Below are 20,344 nucleotides of genomic sequence, written 5' to 3'. Positions count from 1 at the left end.
GCCCTGCTAGCCGGTCCCTGAGTCCAATACCATCTACTTATTTGTTTTCTAATGATTAACTTTCCTCTCTAGTTTTTAAGCATCATGGGGTCCTCCTATGTCTGATTCGTTCCCAGTTACTTAAATCTCTATAGCGTACCCATTTATAATTAACATTTACTATCAACCCTACATTGGGATCATATTTTTCTGTCCAGGACCAAGGGGGCAAGGTGGGAGTTGGCTCTGGTCCGGGACTAGGAGGGGGACACCAAAACCTACCTCCAATCATGTAGACCGGCCAATAGGGCCCCATGACTGTTGGCATAGGCCTATATTTTTTATTATTCTTTTCCTTACGACCTACTTTAGCAGGAAGGGTCTTTGGGCTTTCAGGAGTAGTTACTTGAGGCTTATTTAGATTAATTTTAACAAGGTTTTCATAAACTTCCTTAACTGTTTTTTCCTTAGGTAGTTTTGCTATAAAGCTTAACTGTTTATGAGAATTGGCTGCATTACTGCAGTTGTTGCAAGCTGACCTATTTTCCAGGATTGTTATGTTTACCTGGAGAGTAACGTTAATTCCCCTAGACTCAATGGTCAAATGAGAGGTGAGTAATATTCCAATTAAAATAAAGCCAAACAAAAACCATTCAATTCCCAAAAATATGCTGCGCTCCCCCTGAGGTCGGTCGCCTTGCGCCGTCCACCTCAGGAAGGCCTTGCAGTTTCCTGGGTCAGGGGAGGGGCACAGCACCTCACTTTAGGTCAATGATTAAATAAACTGTAATTATACCTCTATGAGTGATGCAAATTGTAATTCATTAGAGAAAAATATAGGTAGCATAAATTTTTAATAATGTTTTGATGGGATATATTTAATTATTTTGATATATTTATAAAAAATAAAATGACATAACTTTGATAGTCTTGTATTTGAATATAGGACCAGGGTAACTCCTCATAATGTACAACCACAAGAATGGGATCCTAAACTGAATCAGTTATACTCTATGTATGTATAATTTGCCCAAGTACATTCTACTGTCATGTATAACTAAAAAGTACAAATAAATAAAAAGTACAAATAAAAAAAGAATAAAATGATTTTAAGGCATCAAACTTACTCCTCATCTGATTAAAATAAAAATAAATTCAAACATGAATGAATGGGATATGATCTAAGTGTTGAAATAATAGCATAATAAATTTCTTAGGCTTCAAATTGTATGTAAACCATCATGAAGAACAGTTGAAGCTTTTCCTTCCTTAGATATTTTAATATCTAGTATGAGTTCAGTGATTCTCAGTAAATTTACATTGGTTCACTGAGTCATTAATTGACTCAGGCTTCTATCCTACTATTTTTTCCATACAAACTACCAGTAAAAAATATTGATTTCTGCTTCAGAGCTAAAAAATTCTCTAAATAGAAAATATATATGTATTATACATATAATTGCATATATAATTATATGTAGATTATATATTATGTAGCAGAAATATATTACATATGTATTTATATATGCATATATAATTATATATATATAGATTCTCTTTAGAGACTCTTTTATATCAGTAATATATGTACTATATATGTATAGTGTATAATGTATCATATATATGTGAATATATAATATGTAGATTCTCTCACACATCTATAAACTCAACATTGTACAAGCCACTTTTATTGTCATGAGAGCAGATTATTTATTATTATGTTGGCTTTCTGCTCTATGTCATTGGTTCTCTTCATTATAAATATACACATATTTCTTTCCCACACTGCTATGGCCTCAAAAAGTATTTATAAATATCTTTGCACTGGATTTTTTTAAAAAAATGTCCTTTTAGATTTATTTGCATTGACAGTGTTTTTTTTTTTTTCATCTTTGTGAGAATGAGGATGTTAATATTGTAATACTGTTTGTGAAATTACTTCCACTGGATATAAGAACTTCCTTTAAACATTTAAAACTATTTTTCATATGTATAAACAGTCCATAGTAAAAGAGAGGGTGACCAACTCAGATTCTACAATGCCTAGAAAAGCCATCAGCTGCTTTCCTTTTAACTCACACCTGTAGTTGGAATTCCTAGTGATTAGTTAAAATTCCAGCCCCAAAAAGTCAAAGGTAGAATGTTTTCTCTTTTTTTTAATTTTTTTTTATTATTAGTTGTTCAAAACATTACAAAGCTTTTGACATATCATATTTCATACATTTGATTCAAGCGGATTATGAACTCCCATTTTTACCCCATATTTTCTGATGTTTTAATTATGATTTGGTTTCTACTTTAAGCCAAGATGAAGCAATATCGAATGCATTTAACCTTTTGTCTGAAAAAAAATCTCAAAATGCTCAGACTACTCAGAAAATGGAGAAACAGTTCACAGGAACACAGCCCATCAGCCACTGTATAATCATGACCTCTGAGAAACGGGAAATAAGTAAGGCTTTCCTTTCAGCTTACCAAATTAATAATGTGTTCAGGCTTTTGTGTGGCAAGGGAGACTCCAGACAAGGCTAGCCCATTCTGGCTTTCTCCCTGAGTTAAGTAGAATCCTGTTGACCAGATAAACTGAGGCTGTTAGATTTTTCAGGACAGAATACAAGAGAGCGGAGAATTACTGCAATATTTTTGATGGTCATATTTGTAAGTGTAATCCTAAATGTCTTTTTTTATGCTTATTAACTATTTGTATATCTCATTTGAAAAATGTCTTTTTTGTATAATTTATATATTTTAGATTATATTCTTTGATTTATTATTAAACTGTGAGCCTGCTTTATGTATTCAGAATAAAAATACTTTATCAAAAGTGTAATTTACAACCATTTCTCCTAATCCATGGTATGTACTAGCTGACATTTATAGAATACTCCATTTAGTAACTGCTTAATAAACATTCTTTTCAAGTGAATAAACTAGTACAATGTGTAATGCAGATACAGTACCAATTCTTCAAAATTTCTAAAAGGAAACGAAAAGAGAATATTTCCTAACTCTTTCTGTAAAGTCAGCATAATTATTTATACAGAAAGCAAATAAACACATTAAAAGAAAGGAAAACAACAGATCAGTATCTCTCATGAACAGACAACATCCTCTACAAAGCAACAGCAAATTGAATAAAAATGTACAAAAGAACTGCAACATGAACAAGTGGGCTTTAGTCCAAGTATTTAAGGATGGTTCAACAGTTAAAACTCAATAAATTTAATACGCATGTTAATATGCTAAGAAAACAAAACATTATCATGTCAACAGAAAAGAAATTTGACAAAATCTAATACCCATCAATGGTACAAATGCTGTGCAAATAAAGTAGAATTTTCTCAACTCGATTAAAAAAAAAAACTTATAAAGAAACCTACTGCTAATGTCATAGTTCATGGTTAAAGAAGAATGCTTTTCCCTTTTGGATCAGGAATAAGACAAAAATGTCCACTCTTACTACTCTCTTCCACATTGAATTGTATGTATTAGCTCGTGCAAGAATATAAGGACAGAAAAGTTACACAAATTTTAAAAAAATTATTTTCTTTATCAGATGGCATGATCGCTATGTAGACCTCTCCATAAAAGTATAAACATAAATTATTCCTGGAACTAAGTAGTAAGTGCAGCAAATTTTCAGTAGTCAATGTTAATACAAAAACATCAGTTATTTTCCTATGTACTATCAATGAACAATTGAAATTTAACATTTATAAGTACCACTCACAATAGCACCAAAACAATAAACATTTTTAGACGTAAATCTAACATACATGAAATATCTATTTGGAAAACTATAAACTGAAAATATGAAAGAAATCATATATCTTAAAAACAGATAGTCTATGTTCACGGGTTGGAAGACTCATGATGGTTTAGGTGTCAGTTCTTTCCGACTTATCTGTAGTGTGCACTCTCAAACAAATGACTTGAAACTATTTTGTAGGCAATGGCCAACTGATTTTAAGTATAGAGAAAGGCAAAACCCAGGAGCAGTCAACACAATGTGTAAAGGAACACCTGTGGAGGAATACCTGTGAGGAGGTGCACAAAGAGCAGACACAGACACAGGATATGAGCAGACAGACAGGATGGAGGGGCGGTGGAGGGAGTGAAGTGATGTGGTGAAGAAGTATAGAAGTGAAGTGTTTGCTCCTCCCTCCTGCTGAGTTTTATTAACTCATAAAAGGTTACATATTACCCATCACACCTGACTACACTCTAATCAGTATTCCTTTAACTCTGAGTGCTAGCTAACTAAGATAAGGTCCCAGTTAATACAAACACAGAGCCTCTCAAACCCAAGGATGTTGCTATGGAAACCAGGTAGTTATCTTAATAGCCTCAGGAGAAAACTGCTGGGTATTTCAATCATGGGAATCAGGCTGCCAGTAAACCCCAGGGAGTTTGCTCACTGGGGGAACGGTTCCCTATTTCCATGGTCAGAATACCTACAACAATGCTGAGGAAGAAGAACAAAGTTGGAGGATTCATACTATGTAATTTCAAGACTTATTCTAAGCTAAAGTATACAAAATAGCATGGTATTGAGGTAGAATAGAAGAAATAAGAAAAGGTAGAAAGGAGACGTTCCTTTCTCAGAAATTTCTCAGAACTCTCTAAATGTACCCGTCCACTGTTAATTAACCTCCTAATAATTAGATGAAACAACAACAACAACAAAAAAAGAGATGATGTAATGAGAGACCTATAATTTATGGGAATTTCTGGTGCTGTCTGTGGATCAGATAACAAAGACCTTGTCAGTCTAACATTCCAGAGATTGACTGAAACCACCAGAAACTGTCTTTGAGATTGTTGGACTGATAACATTCCTACATACTTTTCCATACACAACCCTCACCAAATGTTCTTTAAAAGAAGAGCTGGGTACCCCCAAAATACTTCTCTCAGTCTCAAAGTGGCCCACATTCTCTGCTGAATGAGCATTCCTTGCTTCACTCTCAAAGACATCTCTCTCTTTACACTGCCCCAATTTTCTCTTGAATTTTTATCTTCTTTCCTAAGTAACCCTCAGTCTATGCCTCTGACAGGTGAATGTTGAAATTCTTTACTGTCACATATACAAAGAATCCCACTGGTCCTGAGTGGAGTTCCCTCCTCTCTCTCAGAACTCCTTGGACACTTCTTTGGAGACAAGTCTTCTTCTGTTATCAGTGAACAAACAGATACACAACTCAACAGAACAGAATAGGAACACCTTCATTGAAATAGTAAACTCATTTTTGAGAAAGGGCAAAAGGTGAACTTGTAGGAAAAGGAGTTATTTTCTAACTATTCATCTGTCATTTATTTCATATATATGTTTATGTATATGTGGCAAATGGTACCAGGAAACCTGTATATCCACTTGCAAAAAACAAACAGAAAAGAACCCAGATGCAAATTTTATATCGCAAGCAATTTTTAATTCAAGCAATCATAGAACCAAGTATAAAATGAAAAAAATCTATAAAACTTCTGGAACAAAACAGGAATATAATCTACATGACCTTTATTTAGTGAGGAGTTTTTAGACACAACACCAAAAGTACAATCCATGAACATAAGATGGATTTTATTTAAATTTAAAAATTCTGGGGTGCAAAAGATATATTTGAAAGAATAAAAACATAAATTACAAACTAGTAGAAAATAGTTGTGAAATACATACCATCTGATAACAAAAAAAGTTCTTAAAATATGTAGAGAACATCTACCTTCTGATGATAAGAAAACAAAAAACCCAAATAGAAATTGAATAAAAGATCTGAACAGACACTTTATCAAAGAAGATAGATGAACAATTAGCACATGAAAAAAAATGTTCCACATCATTTTTCATTAGAGAAATGAGAATGAAAACAACTCAGAGATACCACTAGGACCTTTTTAGAATGCTAACATTCAAAATGCTGTCAACACCCATTGCTGATGAGAAGAGGGAGAGACAAAGCCTCAATCATTGTTAGTGGGAAGCAAAACGACACAGGGACTTTGAAAGACAGCTTTGCAGTTCCTTACAAAGATAAACAGAGTCCATCATATGACCATGTAGCCAAAATTCTAGGCATTTACCCAACATATTTGAGAATTTAAATCAATACAAAAGCCTACATATGAGTGTTTATTGTACCTTTACTTATAATTGCCCCAAACTAAAAAATAGCTAAGATGTCCTTCAATGAGTGAATAAATAAGCAAGCTGCATATGTTCCTATGATGAATTCAGCAATAAAAGAACATGAGCTATCAAACTATAAAAGCATATTTATAAATTTTAAATGTGTATGGCATATTGAAAGAAACCAGTCTGAAAAGGCTTTATAATGCATGAGTCCATACATTATCTGGATAGGGTCTAATGTAGAGATGCCAAATATATCAAGAGTTACCAGCATTTAGGAGAGGTATAGAGTTGAAAGATGAAGAACTTGGAGGTTTTTTGAGCATGTATGATATAATTATGGTATGATATCTTTGAAAACTCATAAGACTTTATGACAGAAAGAATGAACATTAATTCATGCAAATTTAAAAATCAGTTTGGGGGTTGAGAATTCTAGGATGATATTCAGAAAGTGCCAAAAGACTTTAACTTCATTACAAATGCATAAGCAGCCTCACTGAAGGTGAGGCTGTTGCTGATCTAAGTAACTTAGAAATGAGTAGAAACTGTAGGACAAAAGGAATTGTGCATATTAAGCACTATGATCTAGTTGATAAATAGTTTCTTATGAGGTTTGGGGAAACCATTCCCAAGCCATTAAATATGTATGTTGAAATCAAAAAATTAAGCAAATTAAGTATGATGGTAATAGTCCTGCTGATTTTTTATTATTGGAGTGGGAGGTTATAGAATTGTGAGGCAAGAGGCTAGAAGTATTCATGTGCATTGGAATTGTAGACAACTGTGTGAACTGAACTCATGAAGTCAACTGATAGAGCTCCCAATGGCCAAAGATAGAAAAATGTGGGCATCAAAAAAAGTAGTACTGATTAGAATTATAAAATCAATATAAGTAGATATATACTAAAATAAAGGAGTAAGTAAATAGAAAAGTAGGTAAATATTCCCAGGAGAATTCTGAAAATGTCTTCACAGTGTCTATATACAACCCAATCCTTTCCTTGCGATGCATATATTGGGCTTCTTCCAAAGAGTACAATTTGGAAATGGGGAGGGGGAGAATAACTTTACACTAAATAAACCTTTAAACCCTATCTCAGCCAGTTGATTAACATAAACAGTGAGAACCCATATTGATAATATATACCCTCAATAAGGTGATGAGACTGACAATTTATCTCAGCATTCTTCTTCCAAAAATCTATAACCCATGTATAATAATGAAAAGAACAGCAGACTATTCAAATTTGGGAATATTCTACAAAATATTTGACCATTATTTTTTCAAAACTTTCAAAGTCATCAAAAATAAAGAGTAATAAACATTACAACTAAGGATATGAATATAAGAACTAAATGTATTGTGGTATTCTATATGGGATCCTTAAAGAAAAGATATTAGGTAAAAACTGAGAATCTTTCAATATAGACTTTAATTAATAGTAATGTGTCAATATTGATTCAATAATTTTGGTATATGTATCATATTAACCTAATGAGAATTTTTTGTATTATCTTTATAATTTTGCTACAAATACAGAACTATGATAAAAAAGCATTTCATGTATGAAGGAGAGGTCCCTTCCCTTTTTAAACCATATCCTCTGTGGTTTTAGAGTGGTAAGCTTTGTTTCAACAAGACATTTTGTAGGCACTGATTGCTTTTGGCAAATAATGTCTCTATTTCCACCTCATTCAAAAATGGATTTTTCTATTTATGGAATGGTTGGACAAAACACAGAAAGATCTATATTTCAGAAGCCAAGAAAACATTCCCATCATTGTCATCACAAGTGGACATATAAAGGTAAGAACTTATAATTCCCATTGTACTACCAATTATGCATCTATAATTCTTGGGGAGAATTTCAATTCTGTTATCAATAAGAACATTTAAAAACTTGAACTACAGCCTAGTGTTAAGAAATGTTGCTACCTTATTTTGAAATAATATATTTGCTTAGCTGTCTTACTGGTACACTGTGTTATCTATCTCTGCAATTCACACACCCAGCCCAGTTCCTGGCAATAATAATGTTTATAAATATTATTAAAATGAATATAATGAATACATTTTTACCCTGGATTGAAGATTATGAAATTCTTACAATGCTTATTTGTTAAAGAAAAATATACAATTATAAAGATGAGCATGTAAGTTTTATTTCATGAATTAATACAAATGTGTTTTAATTTAAATAATATTTGGGAAAATGAAAATGGCTACAACATTCAGTTTTGCTTGTGTATCTCCTTTAGACAATCGTTTTAACTTCCACTCAGTTATTTTGATACTACTTGAATATAATACAAGTAATTCAGTCAAGATGTAAATGAATATAAATGATAAATTTTAGTTGGAATATTTTGTTTGATCAACTAATATTCACCCATTCTCTGTATGAATTATGGTTTGGGAACAAAAGTGTTAATATAAGAAGGATATTTAATAAGTATTAAATGAATGAAGTGTTTTGACTTTTTATAATCAAATCCAATTTTTAAAGATAATTACATACAAATTCATCTCAGGGTAATCTAACAGACTTTGTATGTTCCATTATACCATGGAAAGACAATGTATACACTCAGAATTTTTCATTTATATGACACATTTTTAAGTTCATTTTAATGTCTAAAAGTTTTAGAAGAAAAATTATTCATTACAGATTACCCAGAGTGTCCAAAGTGGCATCAGACTGCTCTGAGACTGATGGGCATTGTACTTGTTATACTGGTGACCACAGTGATAGGACTAATCATTCGGGGTGAGTAAATTGAATTTACATGTTTAGCTAGAGAGGCAAAAACATTTCCTTTGGAGTTTAACTTCTACATTCTCTAACTTCTTACATTTTTTTTTTGTATTTAGAAGGCCACCTTTATGAAGTCTGTGTTCATGGTCTTTTTTTTTTTTATTAGTTGCTCAAGACAATACAATGATCTTGACATATCATACATTTGATTCAAATAGGGTATGAATCCTCATTTTTCCACGTGTATAGATACATTTTTTAATGAAGTCCTCATACTCTTTTTCATCATTTTAATTATACTGACATTAAATGATACCACTTCAGATTCCATTATAATTAGTTTTTGCCTATACAGAGGAAGCAGCAAATGTATTATTTTATAAAAAACTACTTTGTTCATACATTTACCTGCTTGGCAAATCTTTAGTGACTGTCACTGTTCTAGGAACTGAAGTTACATATTTTGGTGATAGCTCTATAAATTTTGTAGAAGTTGATCTGGCCCTTTCAGTAAAAATTTGGACTTCACAGGTGACCTGATGCTTTGGAGTTTTGAACAAAAATTATCAGCTACTTTAAAATATAAGCCCAAGTTAAATTTAAGATCTTTAACTATGAAATGTAAATACGAAATATGTACAATTATATTCATAATTGTTTCTATTTGCTGTTACCTGCTACATGTTAGGAGTTATGTAAACATTTTATATACATCATTTCTGAAACTTAAAAGAATGTGCAAGTTTGCTAAGCATTTCCCTTTTTACAGGGAAGAGCACACACAGAATTTCAAGATCACATGCAGAATTCTAACCTATCAGACTAAAGAGATAAAAGCTTAAATTTAGTTTTATTTGGATAATGATGCTTTTTGTTTCTACTTAAGTTTTTGTAGGAAGAAATTTCCCAAATCTTGAAATTCATATTTTTCTTGTCAAATTTAAATGAACAGATTTCTTTTTTTTAATATTTACTTTTTAGTTGTACACAATACCTTTATTTTGTTTATTTGTTTTTATGTGGTGCTGAGGATCAAACCCAGGGCCTCGAACATGCTAAGCAAGTGCTCTACTGCTGAGCCACAACCCCAGCCTCTAAACAGATTTCTTGACAAGCAATTTGTGGATTCACTTGCAGTTTAATTGAAATAAATAATTAAAAGGCACACGCTTCCATTTATAGAAATATAATTACTGTTAATGTTTTTGTTTATTAGTAAGTCATCAAAACATGCATTCCTTCAGTGATAACCACAGTGAGCAGATATTTAGTAATGAAAATGGAACCAAATATTGCAATTGTATGAATACTTCTCCTAGAAAACAGCTGAACAATGCAAACTCCGCAGGTACGTGATTTTATTTCATTGTAATGTTGAGAAGGAAAGTCTTTTCCTCCATCCTCTTAGGGGTGGTCAGTAAGTAAGTCAAACTGATAAAAGATTAACAGAAGACAAGATTTTATTAGAACGGATATAGAAACTAAAGAGAGAATTAGCCAAATCACTAACATGGTACCTAGCTTTTTAAGGAAAGACCAGGAGGAAGCCTCTATGAGAATAAAAGTAGATTTCTTTAGGAAAGACCTACAGGTTTTTCAGAAGAACAAACGAGGGATAAGAAAGTTTATAATAATATCTTATGTTTATCCTTGTGCAAATGGTCTTCTTGTCTTCTTTAGGGCCATTAACTTCTCAGGGAGAGGATGTTGGTAGTTGGTAGATTTATTCCCAGTCTTTTTCCTGGGAGTGACCCCCCCATCACACATATGCACCACCCCATCCACAACCTGACCCATGAAGAAGGAAAGTATGTCGCCTCATTTCTTAGAAGTTTCTGCCTTTGGTCAGAGAAGGGGAGCCTCCAGGATTCTTTCTGTCTGTTGAACCTCAAATGTCTTCATATTGAAATAATTTTTATGCAAAACCGGAATATTTGAGAAGGCATGTTACCATCCTTTTTATTTCTCTCATCTGGAATTTTCTAAAGTGTCTTCAGATGGTGGCATGTGTACAATGGGGGAAATTTAGTAAATTTCGTGTCATGCACACTAGTGTTATAGTCACTGTAATTCTTCTGTGTAGAGAAAGGATCAATGAACTTTATTTAGCTTGTGGGACTTCTTCAGATGGTCCAGGTAAGGATCTAGGCAGTCAAGTTTTAGTTTTCAGTGATACTCATTCTCAACTGAAACAACATTTCTCTCTACAGTCATCTCCATTTCTATCAAAGATAATCAAAGTCAAATTATTTTGTTTACAAAAATAAATATCATTTAACTTGGCCTGATTATTTGCATAAGGGTAACAGGGAGCGTATTGATCATATAAGTCTTTTAAAGGTTGCTTTGTTGGAATAAGGAAATCAAGTTGGACTCCTAGAAACCTCTTGAAGATAGGAAGCCAAATTACAAACTCTCCATCAGACCTCACTGGTAGTATCTATAGATATGAATGAATTCCTGTCTTTTTAGAGGCCCTTATGCATCTTCAGATTCTTGGGCTTGCCCAGAAGCAATCTTCCTTATTCAAATATGAGTCTGAGAATACTATAAGCCATGTTTCAGGTCATTTTTTAAAATTGGTTCCACAAACTGAACCTTAGTTTTTGAAACTGTCCAGTTATATCTAATTTTATACACATTATTCTCAAACATGACATTCCTGGTAAAATCTCATGTTTCTAATTATGTTCTGTTGCAAGGATAACAGGTTCTTATTAAACAGCTAACTGAACTACCGTGAAGATAAAAATATTCAATTAGAATTTCCATATTTTGGAGACATTAGGAGAGGAAAAGAGATAATTTTTTTAGTTTTGTTTATAAAGCCATAAAATACTCAGTTACATAAATTACACATAGCTGAGAAAAAAGAGACAAAAATTGCTTATATATTCAGAAATTAGGATATTAAAGAGCCAGTAACATTTTGAGAGAATTTTATAAAAGAAATCATGATCATTTTTCTTTAGTTCATTTGGTCTCCTATAATTTTTTTCTTGTTCTACTTTATCTTGGGATAGCAGTTTTACCAGTTAGCTCCTTCATTAGTTCTGATTCTTTACCCAGTCCAATGCTGTGGACTTCAAATTATTGATGCAATGACACCAGAAGTTCTTACTTTTTCCATGGGTCTTTTAGAAGACAAAGCCTTTTGAACTGTAATGAATTTTATGTATTTAGGAAAGCATAAAACAGTAACTGTGAATGACAAAGGGCTTAAAAATGGCTATGGTTTAAGATTTGATGAGAGTAATGCAATTGATAAAGATCTCTGGTTGTTTCTATGATACATATTTTAAGATAATAACTGCAATTCTGACAGATAATGTTATTCATAGAAATTTCATGTATAGTAGGGACATTGTTAAAATTTTAGTAACCTCATAACAATTCTGAAATATTTATATTAACAAATGTAACCCCATACAAATATAACAAGGATAATTAAAGCCCCCTTCATATTTAACAAGGCTTCCCACACAATTTAGAATCTCAAATGAATCTAACTGGTTAACATTTTTCAAAAGTAATACCTTTAAGATTTTCTAGGTGCTCTCTGGGCAAAATTGTTTGTTTTTAATTTGATTTGGGAAATGAGTCAAAAATATCCAAAAATTTGAATACTTAGGTCAACAGAATCATATATATCATGATAAAATAATACTTAGTCATATGTTTAACCCACATGATAAAAAAATTAAAAAGCAAATACAGAAGTTAACATGAATATAAAAAAAACTTAGCTCTTTTCAGTATTGTGAAAACTTAGTTTTCGGTAATCAGTCACGATAAACACAACATAAAGTAGTTGAATTTATTTGAATAAGGTTCAGAATCTGTTTCCTAAACAGATTACTTGCAGGGTAAAGAAACATATTTTATAATCTCTTATGAAGAATAAACAAAAAATTCCAAGAAAATTTTATCATTTTAATAAAAGGAAAACAAAACTCTAGTTTTGCACTGCTATCCTATCAAAATCAAAATTCAGTTTAAAACTTAAAAAAAATCCATTTAATTTCAGCCAACTTGACCATATGAGCTAAGATTCTTTCTATATGATAAAAGCATGTAAAAATACATATAATATATTTTAATTGTATTGTTACAAAGTAGTAATATAAAAATCATATATATTAGATATTTATTTTTTTATTCTTCAAAATGCCCATTTGTTAAGAAATAATAAAATGTTTATCATATTGGCCCCTTTTAAAAATTAGGATGCCTATTTTTTTCTTACTTGTAAGTTCCTATTATACCATAAAAAATTCTCAGATGTTATAACTATTTCCTAAGTAGAAAATCTACCCCAAGCCATAAATTTTATACATTTTAAATGCATCATTCCAAGATAATTTCTAAGGCTTATGTAGATTTAGTATAATTTGTATATGTGTTATTTTGTGTTTTAAAGTGAGTGAAAGAATACAACATGAAAAATATAACTAATGTGCATGTTTATAATGATGCTTCTGGGTTAAGACTTTAGTCTTTCTCCACACTCCCACAGTAGGTTACTTTAGGCACTACCGTCTTCCCCCATGCTTATGCTCCCATAGGCTTCTCTAGGTCACTTGGAGGCTCTCCTCCTCCTCCAGCAATGCAGCACTTAAGGACTTTTGTATAAAGTATTTTATACTTTCTATTTTTATGTTTATATGTTTATATATCATTTGATAGATAAGTTTATGCACAAATTTATGGATATTTAAAAATACATAATATTTAAATAATGAAGTAATTAAAATTTAAATAAAATTTAATCAATATTTATATAGCTTAATATATAAAAACATATGGCATTAGTTGAAACCTGTATGTACCCTTTCTGAATGTAGGTTTATTTTAATATCCATTTCAACTTTTCCCTTTTCATAAAGATACATTTGGTGGTCATTGAGACACACAGATACTGAGGTCATGGTAAATCATTTATTTTACAAATTTCTGATAATGTATGTATGGAATATATTTTTCTGTATCAAAAAGGAATTTTTAAAGGAATTGGTTTTTTTCCTCATCAGTTTTTTTCCCCCTGATATCTTTTATGCTCTCTGATTTCAAAGATAACTCTCATATCCTTTGATTTTTAATCACTCAGAAATTTACTTGAGGATTCTAGTTAGAATTTTAAAAATGGTTGTCTGCTATAAAAAATAAAATATTTTAATTTATTCTCTTTTTAAAAAATCACTCCTCTGTTCAAGATCTGTTGGTGGGCAACAGATCTTGATCGCTAAAATTTCTGGTCATGGTTTCCTAAGACATTGGTTTTGTGGTTTAATCCTTGGGTTGATCTACATCCTGAAAGTCAGTTTCTTACAATCACGACAGGAACAGGAACCCAGTCAGAGATCAGATTGCTGAAAATTTACCCTTTGAGTTCTTTAAGAGTATAGCACCTTTTATCTCTTGTGTAGTTTGTGTAAATGTACTAATATGACCATGGCTTAAAGTTTCCTTCTGCCCTTACACTTATTATCTCTTTGAACTTTTGAGTCAGTTACTGTATCTCTGCTTCACTGTCCCTCTTTCTACTTTAACTAACCTTTAATATCCTTATATACACAAAGAGGAGTTTAAAATTGATAATTTTATGGCTCTCATAAGTTTGTTAGGCAAAAATTTCATATATTCACATACATTCAAAATTCAGAAAATTATTTCATGTGTGGTAGTTACTAAAATAATAAATATGAATATGTTTAGCATTTGTCTCTTCTAAAGACATTCTTCATTGGAACGTGTGTTCATTTCATAAAAATGGGGCAAAATTCTTACTTTTAATGAAGAAGTTTTAAAAAATAATGCAAAAATTGTTTTTATATTGAAACTTCTTTCTCATTTCTATGTCATCCTATCTTCCTATTTCAGCAAACTTATGCCCTGATGATTGGCTACACAAAAAAGGGAAATGTTATAAATTTTTCATGAATTTCAAATCATGGATCGATAGCCAAAACTCATGTTCTCTGAAAAAGTCACATCTCTTGGTGATACAAGACAAGGCAGAGCTGGTAAGAAATAATCTGTCTTCAAAACTGGAAAAAATAGATCCATTTTATGACAAAGGAATTATACAAGTATTAGTTATTTCCATTTCTTGCATTCCTACTATGTGCTAGGCATTGTGCTATGCATTTTACAATTTTTATATAAGTCAGTGCTCAAGATAAACTTGTAAGATAAATAGAATTTTCCCTGCTTCCAAATCAGAACTTTGCCAGGTGTGCAATTAGACAATTTCATTGTACAAGTAAATGGCAAATCTAGGTTTTAAACTAAGGCCCATTTACAATGTCAGCCTTCCATATTCTTGGAAGGAAAGATAGGAATGATTGGAGATACTCATCAAAGCATTACCAATTTCTGGGAATATTGCTAGTATCTGGAGTAGGTGAGACGGGCTTTTTAGTTTGGTTAGTGTATAGTTTCAGCATAGGAACCAGATTTGTTTGAGACTGCTCATTGATAGTTGAAAACAACTAGTGAACAGCTGCCTTCATCAGGAAGGTTTATTAATTCTTTGTTGGGACTTCACATCTCTTTGCACCCCTCATCAGCTGCTCACATTGCCATGACTTTATGAAAGCTGCATATGACCTCACACAACAAGATCATGTGGTTTGAAAATTGTCCTATATTGAGTTTCTTCCATAAAATTATGGACACCTCTTATAATTTTCCTGATTACCAAGATAAACACTAAGGCCATTTTCAGTCAGGAGAAAAAGTGAGAAGAGGCTATCTTCAGAGGCTTAATTTGGTTAATTTTCACTGGTTCCTTTCACAGGAATTCATACAGAGTAATATACAAGTTGGAAACCACTTTTGGATTGGGTTAAACATTACATACCCACAGAAGACATGGACCTGGGTGGATGGCACACCATTAAATCTACAGTTGTAAGTGTTTGGCATGCAAATATCATTGGGGAAATGTAACAGCTCTGCAGTGTGCAACTACTGGTGACTCTCTGGAATTCCAATGGCCAGTTGGTTGCTACAGATGGAAGATTTTGATCTCTTTTAATGTGTGAAGAATAGAAAATCTGTGTTAGAGAAATAGACTCCTAAACTAATTTATTCTTATATTAAGACTTCCATATAATTTAATAATGCAAGAGTTGGTAAGCAGGCTGAGGATAGTGAAAAATGCCCTGGAATAGAAGGCCACCATCCAAATGAAGATTCTCACCTACAGATGATCTACATCTCTCATTAAAATTTATATTCTATATTATAAATTGCATATTTATGCCATCCTTCCATATATCAGACACAATAAATTAAGAATTTTTTTTAGCTTTGATGATTTCTAACAGAAATCTACCACCTCTGTCAACTGACATACAAACTTGCTTAGAGTAATTAATTTACTAATCTGATTGTTAGAACTGGGTATTTGCTGATTACTTTTAGATTATGAAATTGCCTTATAACTTATTTGCCTAAGAAAAATTTGGTTGGAACATCATGGAAAAATGGAAAAAAAGAGAAACTTCCATCTTTTGTGATAAGGTTAATGAATTTGGATATACCCATATATACATTGCATGCACAGAAATTCTCTTGTCAATATGAGTTCAAAAAAATTAAAAGGGAGTTTTTCTTCCCTAGTCCTCATTATAATTCTCATTTCTACCTCCAGTCCTGTCTTGAGTAATGTTGCCACCATTTGAAGCATAGAGGTACCTAGGAATCAAAGAGAATCAGAGGTTTATCAAATAAAGAGAAGATTTTTTATTAAGTGTGACATTGAGATTTAAGGGCGGAAGATGAAAAATTAATAGTTTGATATACAGAAAGTTGGCTTAATATTTTTTGAAAACTATGTATATTTTTGAGTGTCGATATTTCCAAACTTAAAATGATGAATATGATACTGTTTAGTATGGAAGCTGATATTAATTAATTATTGTGGATACTAAAAAAGATACTAAAAACAGGAATTTGGGGGTAAGAAAGTAAATATTTACCTTAAAATGGTCAGATTGTCCTCTCAGATCTTTATTTTTCATATTATTTCATAGGATTGGTAAAGGAATATTGTTTTATTCACCTGCTTATTTCCATTGATCACATACAAGTGAGCATTTTTGGTTTAAGAAATAATTTGAAGCAATTTCTTCATTAAAGAAGAATTTTTTGGGGGGTGGAGAGGCTGTTGCTGGGAATTGAACCCAGGGGCACTCAACCACTGAGCTACATCCCCAGTCCTATTTTGTATTTTATTTAGAGACAGGGTCTCACTGAGTTCCTTAGCACCTCACTTTCACTGAAGCTGGCTTTGAACTTACTATCCTCCTGCCTTAACCTCTTAAGCCACAAGGATTACAGGTGTGCACCACCATACCCAGCAGAAATATTTTTTAATGCATATTTCTTGCTCGAATATTGCAGTACCTGAAATTTATAACTTAAAATGGAAATAAAAAGCATAAAAAATTCACATAGTTGTGCTTTTAATAGTAACTGACAACAGTTATCTGGGAATCACTAAAAAGTTGCTTTTTCCTCTACAGATTTCAAGTCACAGGCCAGATTAAAGAGAATGCCTGTGCTCTGATAACAAATAAGGGTGTTTTTTCTGAAAAGTGTTTGATGGAAAGTTTCTGGATTTGTCAAGAAGTGATTTCTTCATCCAAAGCAGGCAATCTCTGAATTGATCATAGGTATTCTTCTTATTAAAAAAAATTCTTCATAATTTTTGCATTTAGATATTTTAAAGAAATTGTTTCTTTAACAAATATCATGATGATGATAATAAAGGTGTAGATAATAATGGTGTTACTGTAAATTCAAGCATTCACCCTCAGCTTAACCTTGACACTAGCACTGAATTTCACACTTATCTTTCACTCTCACTGACTTCTCAAAACTTCACTCTATGCCTCTTACAGGGGACCTTGATTTTTAGGAGAAGCCATTAGATGATATCTTTCTAAATCTTCTACCACTTAAATTACAGAATTCATTTCCTACTTAAATTACAGAATTCATTTATATCAAAATCAAATATCTTAGTTTATAGTGGGGTTGCAGCCCTTATAATTTTTTTTTTTTTACAAAGAGAACCCTTTGGTTATTTCTTTCTAATTTCACTCTTGTTCTTTAACAGCCAAACATGCAAGAGTAACAAGAAAAATTTCCCTTAACCACATGTGGTTTCCAGTTTCTGCCCAACTTCTCCCACATTTTTAAGTCAAACTTCCTGAAAGTTGTTTATACTTGCTTTTTCTACTTTCTTACTTTCACTCCATGTTCTTTAAAATTTGTCTTCTGCTTTTACACTGTTTCACAAAAATATTCTTACCATGTCAACACTGGCTTTCCTATGTCTAAAGACAATGAGAACTTTCTAGGTTTCACTATAACCCTGAGCAGTGTTGATCATTATGGACTTATCCTTTCTTCTTGAAATATTCTCTAATCTTAGCATCTATGGCACAATGCTCTCTAGAACTTTTATCTACTTTCCCAGCTGTTCCTCCTCAGTCTTTACGGCAGGATCTCCTTCCCCTTCTGTCCTCTCACATACTCATGTTCCTCAGAATTCTGCCTGAGTCCTCTATCATACACATGCTGGCTACATCCACTCCATAACATCAGTTGCCATCAACTTGATAACTCCCAACTCCATATTTCCAAGGATTGACACTAATATATCTGATTGCCCAACAAACATCTCTATTTGACCTATCAAGGCCTCTCAATTTTCCCATATTAAAAATTAAAATTATTAATTTAGCGAATTGCAGAAACACTCTCATACTAGTTTAACTTGGAGTCATTGGAATCAAGAATGACTGTGTGAATGTGACAACTTTCCTATGTACATATATAAGTACACTACAGTGAATCTCCACATCATGTACAACCACAAGACTGGGACGCTAATTAGAATAAGATGGATTCCATGTTTGCATAAATACGTCAAAATATACTATCATGCATAACTAAAAACAACAATGAAAGAATGTGTTCTTTTCATTCTCCACATTCAAATATTTAAGTCTTGTCAATTTTAACACCTAATTATTTCTGGAATTGGTCTACACAATGTTCATACCCAACCTATCATCCTGGATGACTGCAATTGCTTCTAGTTTTGCCCACCAAATCTATTCTCAATATTGTTTCTCTGCAAACCTCAAATCAGAGAGTATTACTGTTTTATTCCAAGGGAGGTTCACTGTAGAAGGCCCTTACTCACACTTCCCAGCTCCTTCATGTCTTGGCTTCTCTTCATTCCTCCCCATTTCTGAGCTTCCATATGATGGAGCCACACTCAACTTTGCTGAGTCATTCAGACATGTCAGGTTTTCTGTCAGTTCTAATCTGATCACATTGTCTGCCTCAGCTTAACAAGCATTCTTCCTCTCCCTACTCATCTACTTAAGCTTCCTTATTTTTCAGGTCACCAGTTAAATGTCATTTGGAGGAAATACTTCCTTGAACAACTGATGTTATGGAGTGGATGTAGCCAGCATGTGTGTGATAGAGGACTCAGGCAGAATTCTGAGGAACATCAGTATGTAAGAGGACAGAAGAGGAAGCAGAGGCTGCAGAGTAAATTGCATAGGTTTCATATATATTTTTACAGCTCCTTGCACATACCTAATTTTAACAGTCAACATCCTAATCATTTTGGTTCTTTCTTGTTTAGTTGTTCATATTTCTTAATGTGTCATAAGCTTTTTAGACTCACTAATCCTCATCATTGTGTGGAGCAAGGTACCTGATGTATAATACTTGAATAAATACCTGTGGTGTCCAGCATGTATTTAATATGTTCTAAGACTCATCCCAGAACAACTTCTATTGGTTATGCACATATTTGAGTACTGTCCACTTTCACATAGGGAAATAAACTGTTTTTTTTTGTTTTTGTTTTTTAAGTAAGGGTTAATGCTAAGTTTAAATGGACTAATAAAATAAAAATTTCTAGGTTATTTGCCTATTTGTTTTTATTTTTAATGTAGAATCTATATTAAAACTTGGAACAGGGGGATGTTACATTAATGTTCTTAAGTATGGGTTCACCAATCAAAATCTAATCATAAGGCCTTATATCTACTCAGAATAAAATTGAAAGGTCAACATTAATTGAAAACAAATCACATTAATTTCAAATCCGTGTGTGTACACAGAAGTAATTATAGTTTATTTTTATAAAATCTTTAATTTGTTTTAAAAGAGCTAGGGGATGTGGTTTAGTGAAAGAGTGCTTGCCTAGCAAGCATGAGGCCTTGGGATCGATTCTTAGCACTATTAAGAACAATAAATTAATAAAATAAACATAGAAATTTTCATGGAACCAAGCTTTTTTAGTTTAATAAGTATGAAAAATACGTACTATTTTGTCAGAGTAAACATTGGAAAGTTGGTACAGGCCTGTAATGTCAGTGGCTCAGGAAGCTGAGACAGGAGCATTAGTTGTTCAAGGATAGCCTCAGCAATTTAGCAA

General features: G+C 32.3%; 2 protein-coding genes across 4 annotated transcripts in view; both read left to right on the top strand.

Annotated features, from left to right (window-relative positions):
- The window catches only part of Clec2d (C-type lectin domain family 2 member D), a 37,042-nt gene extending 34,233 nt beyond the window's left edge, over positions 1–2,809 (top strand). Inside the window, exon 6 of the transcript XR_009224860.1 lies at positions 451–2,809. The gene's annotated coding sequence lies outside the window, so the exon portion shown is untranslated. The remainder of the gene's footprint in view (positions 1–450) is intronic.
- Positions 463–19,829, top strand: Klrf1 (killer cell lectin like receptor F1). 3 transcript variants are annotated; one of them, XM_046423955.2, is made up of 8 exons: positions 463–590; positions 7,854–7,919; positions 8,782–8,880; positions 10,085–10,216; positions 14,749–14,891; positions 15,668–15,780; positions 17,400–17,549; positions 19,294–19,829. In XM_046423955.2, the coding sequence occupies exons 1-7, from the start codon at positions 584–586 to the stop codon at positions 17,536–17,538; spliced, it is 699 nt and encodes a 232-aa protein (XP_046279911.1). In that variant the 5' UTR covers positions 463–583; the 3' UTR covers positions 17,539–17,549; positions 19,294–19,829. The 3 variants fall into 3 exon arrangements, with proteins under 3 accessions (XP_046279911.1, XP_046279913.1, XP_046279910.1); XM_046423957.2 differs by lacking the exon at positions 8,782–8,880; XM_046423954.2 differs by lacking the exon at positions 463–590 and having other exon boundaries at positions 2,943–7,919.
- Positions 19,830–20,344: the final 515 nt, after the last annotated feature.

Source organism: Marmota monax, unplaced genomic scaffold (genome assembly GCF_021218885.2).
Source record: "Marmota monax isolate L192 unplaced genomic scaffold, Marmota_monax_Labrador192_F-V1.1 WCK01_AAM20220418_F8-fsc00488, whole genome shotgun sequence".
NCBI lineage: Eukaryota > Metazoa > Chordata > Mammalia > Rodentia > Sciuridae > Marmota > Marmota monax.
The sequence above is the reverse complement of the archived record's forward strand: the minus strand, read 5'-3'. Positions and strand labels throughout refer to the sequence as shown.